The sequence below is a fragment of the Lactuca serriola genome, chromosome 4, assembly GCF_051521515.1.
Source record: "Lactuca serriola cultivar US96UC23 chromosome 4, Lser_US96UC23_V15, whole genome shotgun sequence".
NCBI classification, from domain to species: Eukaryota; Viridiplantae; Streptophyta; class Magnoliopsida; order Asterales; family Asteraceae; genus Lactuca; species Lactuca serriola.
The window spans coordinates 84,965,341-84,970,600 of NC_136411.1; the positions used below are offsets into that span (position 1 = coordinate 84,965,341).

Sequence of the window (5,260 nt, forward strand, 5' to 3'; positions counted from 1 at the left end):
AATCTGACAGAAAACAAGTGTTTTGTAGCCAAGCCGGTGAGTGAGAAGATCAACGACTGCGATCGATTGATCAAAAATGTACATTCTATCCTTGAGTCTCTTAAAATTCCCAAAACTGAATATCTAGAAGAATTAAATGAATTAAAATTTAAATTTTCCAACCTAAGTAGTAGCCTTATGCAAACCCGCTTAGCAAACTCTAACCTAACTGACCAACTCGGTAGGGTGTCTTCAAAAAGTGAGGAAAGGAGGATCTGGATTGAGCAGAAGGAAGCAGAGTTAGTTAGGGCTAAGGATGAAAGTATTTATTTGCAAAGAGATAATTTAAAATTGTTAAAACAAAGAAATGGTTTCTGTTTAATTGCTAAGCATCTTTATACTAATATTGCTCAATTACATCTAAATTGTGAGATTGGAAAGAAAATACATAAAATGATTTTACCCTTTCTTGAATTTAAGGAAGATGATGTTATAGCAGAGTGTGAATCAGAAGTATCCTCTGAAGAAACATCCATGTCGTATAGGCTAGGTTTAGATAAGATAGAAACTTTCATCGATTCTAAGGAACATAAAAGTATGTTAAAAGATAACTTAGATGAAAATGATAGGTTAAAGATTAAAACTGAAACTATACAAACATTCAATGAGTCAAATGCCAAAATTGTTAAGGATAATAAAATAAACTTAGATAATTCGTCTGAATTTGATGCGGAGAGTGAAATGAGTGAAATCTCAGTAGAGGATGTAGTTGATTGTTCTAAGTTTGTGAAAAATGAAACCAAGAACGAAAAACCTCTTATTTTAGAAAACTCGATTGAGTTTGCTCGTCTGTCAAAAGAACAGAAACCGAAACTCAAGGAAAAAGCCTTGGTCTATCAAAAGGTCCAGACCGTGCCAAATCAAGTTTATGCTGTGAATGGAGTCACTCAAAGACAAACATCAGAATTAAGGATAATGGTTGACGAGGATAATGCTGAAGGATGCGAAGACTATTTCTGGTCTGCTCCCATTGATAATGCAGATGAGACTGTGGGACTGTCTGAGAAAACCACGTGGAGAGTCAAAGGAAGATACATACCATAACCCATCAATAAACCTTCCAGTTTCGATATTCCCAGCACAAACGGAACTAAAGATGTTCCTGAGGAACCATTGTATGAACCTGATGTTCCAATCAAGAGACAGGAAGCACCGAAAGTTCAAACTAAGGAGAGTACAGAAACTAAAAAGGAAGGTAAGACAACTGCAACTCAGAAGGAGAAACCACAGGCCAGCTTCAATGTTCACAAATCTCAGAAGGAGCTAGCCGAACAGAAAAGACTCAGAAATCAAAGATATGCCTCGAATCTGAATGAACGAAAAAGGCATTGGAATTCTCAAAATCCTAACTATAAGCCTCCTAGAAAAGAAACCATGGACAAGGGAAAGGAAAAGTTGAAGGAAAATTTCAGTCCAAATTCCTTTTATTCCAAATCTCAAAACCGAAAGTCAAGTCTTGGTTCAGAACACACATTCGTTCCCAAACCCAGATTCGGTCCTCAACCCAGATTCGGTCCCAAACCCAGATTCGGTCCCAAACCCAGATTCGGTCCTCAAACCAGATTCGGTCCCAATTCTAGTTATGGATCCTCCAATTCCCAAGATGAAACAAATTCTTTAAAGGACATCAAAGGAAAAGGAAAGCTGGAATCAGACTCTGAGAAGAAAAATAAGAGATCCTCCACTAAACCTAGGAATCAAACGAAAAACACTAAACCATCTAAAGCAACACCAAAAGGTACACTAAAATTTAAAGAAGATAAAACAACAATCAAGGTGTTTATCATCAAAAGAAAAGATCAAACCACTCTTATTAAACGAACTTATTTATTTGATGCTTCTATAGTCATTCCTTTCTCTGTGAAAAACTCATCAGGACCCAAGATACTTTGGGTTCCTAAATCTGCTTGAATTTGCAGGTAATCAGTGACGAGCAGTTTGATGACGAATGGTATATAGACAGTGGCTGCTCGCGTCACATGACAGGGAGAAAGGAGGAGCTAAGGGAGTTTTGGTCTCTAAAAGATGGTGGATCTGTGAAGTTTGGAAACAATTCCTATGGAACAATCAAAGGATATGGGATGATAACGAATGGAGACTTCTCTATCAGAAAGGTGGCTTATGTAGAGGGTTTGCAGCACAACCTCATCAGTGTATCACAATTAGTTGTGGGCACAGGGTTGAAGGTATCATTCGATGATGAGGGGTCTGAGATAATTGAAAAACAAACCAAGAAGGTTCTGCTGAAATCTGCACGAAAAGGAGAAATGTATCCTCTGAATCTTAATCCAATTTGGGGGACACCAGCTATCTGTCTGCTGTCAAAAGCAAACACTGATGAAAGCTGGTTATGGCATCGACGTCTATCTCACCTGAACTTCTAAGATATCAACAAATTAGTGATTGGTGATCACGTTCGAGGTCTTCCTCTTCTTAAGTTCGACAATGAGCATTTATGTGCAGCATGTGAGATGGGCAAGCTGAGCAGAAATAGCCACCCTACACGCATCAATACTAAGATAGTGGAAGCACTTGAACTGTTAATATTGATTTGTGTGGACCTTCTGCTATAGAAAGTATCGGTGGAAGTAAGTACATTCTGGTTATTGTAGATGATTTTTCCCACTTCACTTGGGTTTTCTTTCTTAAACAGAAATCAGATGCAACTCCCAAGCTGAAGATGTTCATAAAGAAAGTGGAAGTCCAATTAAAGAAGACAGTAAGAAACATCAGAAGTGACAACGGGCTGGAATTCAAGAACAAGGATTTTGAAGGCTTTCTGGCTGATAAGGGGATCACTCACAATTTTTCGGCCCCTTATACACCACAGCAGAATGGGATTGTTGAAAGACGAAACCGCTCGTTGTGTGAAGCAGCCAGAACCATGCTCAGTTACGCTTCTCTACCTTTATACTTTTGGGCTGATACCATTGCTGCTGCTTGCTATACTCAGAATCGGTCCTTGCTCAACAAGAGATTCTCAATAACTCCTTATGAGATCTTAAACAATCGGAAACCGAATGTCAAGTTTTTCCATATTTTCGGTTCAAGGTGCTTTATTTTTAATTCTAAAGAGAACCGAAATAAGTTTGATGTTAAAGCCGATGAGGGCATATTTATGGGTTACTCTCTGTCATCAAAAGCATACCGGGTGTTGAACAAGCGTTCTAAAAGAATAGAAGAAACTTATTATGTCACCTTTGATGACAATTATATGAAGAAGGTTCAGAGGACAGAAAGTGCTTCAGAAGACATTTTCCCAAAATCTGGACAAGTCTCGGTTCCAATATCCAACCTGTTTGAGGAATACATTCGGTTATTCGATGAACCAGAAAAAGCAATCAATTCAGAGGCAACAACAGCAGACAACAAAGTCGATAATCTAAAGAAGGTCATAGACGAAGCTGCTAAAACGATGGAAAGCGAACCACCAACTCCTAAGTCATCAACCAGCTCTTCAAACAAAGATTCAACGTTCAAGGGAGAGAGCTCTACCACTTCAAAAACATCCGAAGTTCCTGTTGAGGGGGAGAATCCAAGTTCCTCCCCAAAATCTAAAAGTTCAGATGATAAAGAAACAACTGATCCAAAACTAACAGGTGAAATTCCAATCGAGGGGGAGATACCCACTGCAGACTCTGCTAAAGACAAAGGTTTCACTTCGCCAGTCGAGGGGGAGAAGGAGAAAGCAAGTGATAGTTCTACTGACGAAGGTGAAGGTGATCAGTCAGATGTTGAAATTGAAGTAGAAGCGGAATTGAATCCAGAATATGATCCAAGCTATCCTCCATTAGTTAAATGGACAAAGGACCATCCCAAAGAGCAAATTATTGGTGAAACTTCCAAAAGTGTTCTAACTAGATCTCAACTGAAGACGAAACAAACTGCATTATTCTCTAAAGTGGAATTTTGTATGTTTAATTCATTTATCTCCAAAATAGAGCCGAAAACTGTAAATGCTGCTCTTGATCATTCTGATTGGGTTCAAGCAATGCAGAATGAGCTTCATGAGTTTGAACGCAACAGAGTTTGGAGGTTAATTCCCACACCAAAAGATGCCTCTGTTGTTGGTCTGAAATGGGTATTTAGAAATAAGTTGGACAAAGAAGGGAATGTCATTCGTAACAAGGCTCGTTTGGTTGTAAAAGGCTATTGTCAAGAAGAGGGGATAGATTATGAAGAAACTTTTGCTCCAGTGGCAAGGTTAGAATCTGTTCGAATTTTTCTTGCATATGCTGCTCACAAGAACTTCGAAGTTTTCTAAATGGATGTCAAATGTGCATTCTTGAATGGAGAATTAGAAGAAACCGTCTATGTTGAGCAACCGCCTGGTTTTGTGAATGAAAAATACCCGGATCACTGCTATGTGCTGGATAAAGTTGTCTATGGGCTAAAGCAAGCACCGAGAGCCTGGTATGAAACGCTTACTCGCTTCTTAAAAATGTCAAAGTTTAAACAAGGTTCGGTTGACCCAACCTTCTTTCGTAAGAAGGAAGGCGAGCATTTGATGATTGTTCAGATTTATGTTGATGATATCATCTTCGGCTCCACAAATCCTAGCTTAACAGTTGAATTCAGGAAGTTGATGGAGACTAAATTTGAAATGAGCACAATGGGTCCAATTAACTTTTTCCTTGGTTTGAATATTAGACAGGGACCAGAAGGTATCTTTATAAACCAGGAAGCATACACCAAAAGTTTACTGACTAAATTTGGAATGAAGGGTGATTCAAAAATGAAGGTTCCTATGGCATTCGACACTAAGCTAACCCCATCCCTGGAGAAACCTGCTGTGGACATAACCCTTTATCGACAAATGATAGGATCCCTTATGTATCTAACAGCTAGTAGACCAGATATCATGTTTTCTGTTTGTTACTGTGCCAGGTTTCAAGCCAATCCAAGAGAACCCCACATGCTTGCTGTGAAGAACATTTTTTGATATCTGAAGAAAACTTCATCTCTCGGTCTCTGGTATCCTGCAAGATCTGGATTCTTCATTCAAGCCTTTTCTAATGCTGATCTAGGAGGATGTGGACTGGACAGAAAAAGTACTACAGGAGGATGTCAATTCCTTGACGGAAAACTTGTCAGCTGGCAATCTAAGAAACAAACATGTGTTTCCTTATCCACAGCAGAAGCAGAATACATTGCTGCCGTATCTTGTACCTCTCAAGTTGTTTGGATTCAAAGTCAATTAAGAGATTATGGGCTTAGTATG

General features: G+C 38.9%; 1 protein-coding gene across 1 annotated transcript; it reads left to right on the top strand.

Moving 5' to 3' along the window:
- Positions 1-3,157: 3,157 nt before the first annotated feature.
- Positions 3,158-4,981, top strand: LOC145098577 (uncharacterized). The gene is made up of 3 exons (XM_079036204.1): positions 3,158-3,872; positions 3,981-4,242; positions 4,927-4,981. Exons 1-3 carry the CDS (start codon positions 3,158-3,160, stop codon positions 4,979-4,981), a joined length of 1,032 nt encoding a protein of 343 aa, XP_078892330.1.
- Positions 4,982-5,260: the final 279 nt, after the last annotated feature.

Excerpts from the sequence above, each read along its gene's own strand:
- LOC145098577 (XM_079036204.1), top strand. The coding sequence starts at position 3,158 with ATGGGTTACTCTCTGTCATCAAAAGCATACCGGGTGTTGAACAAGCGT. Across the intron at positions 3,873-3,980 it reads TCCCAAAGAGCAAATTATTG|AGCCGAAAACTGTAAATGCT; the intron begins GTGAAACTTCCA and ends TCTCCAAAATAG. Across the intron at positions 4,243-4,926 it reads ACTTTTGCTCCAGTGGCAAG|GTTTCAAGCCAATCCAAGAG; the intron begins GTTAGAATCTGT and ends TTACTGTGCCAG.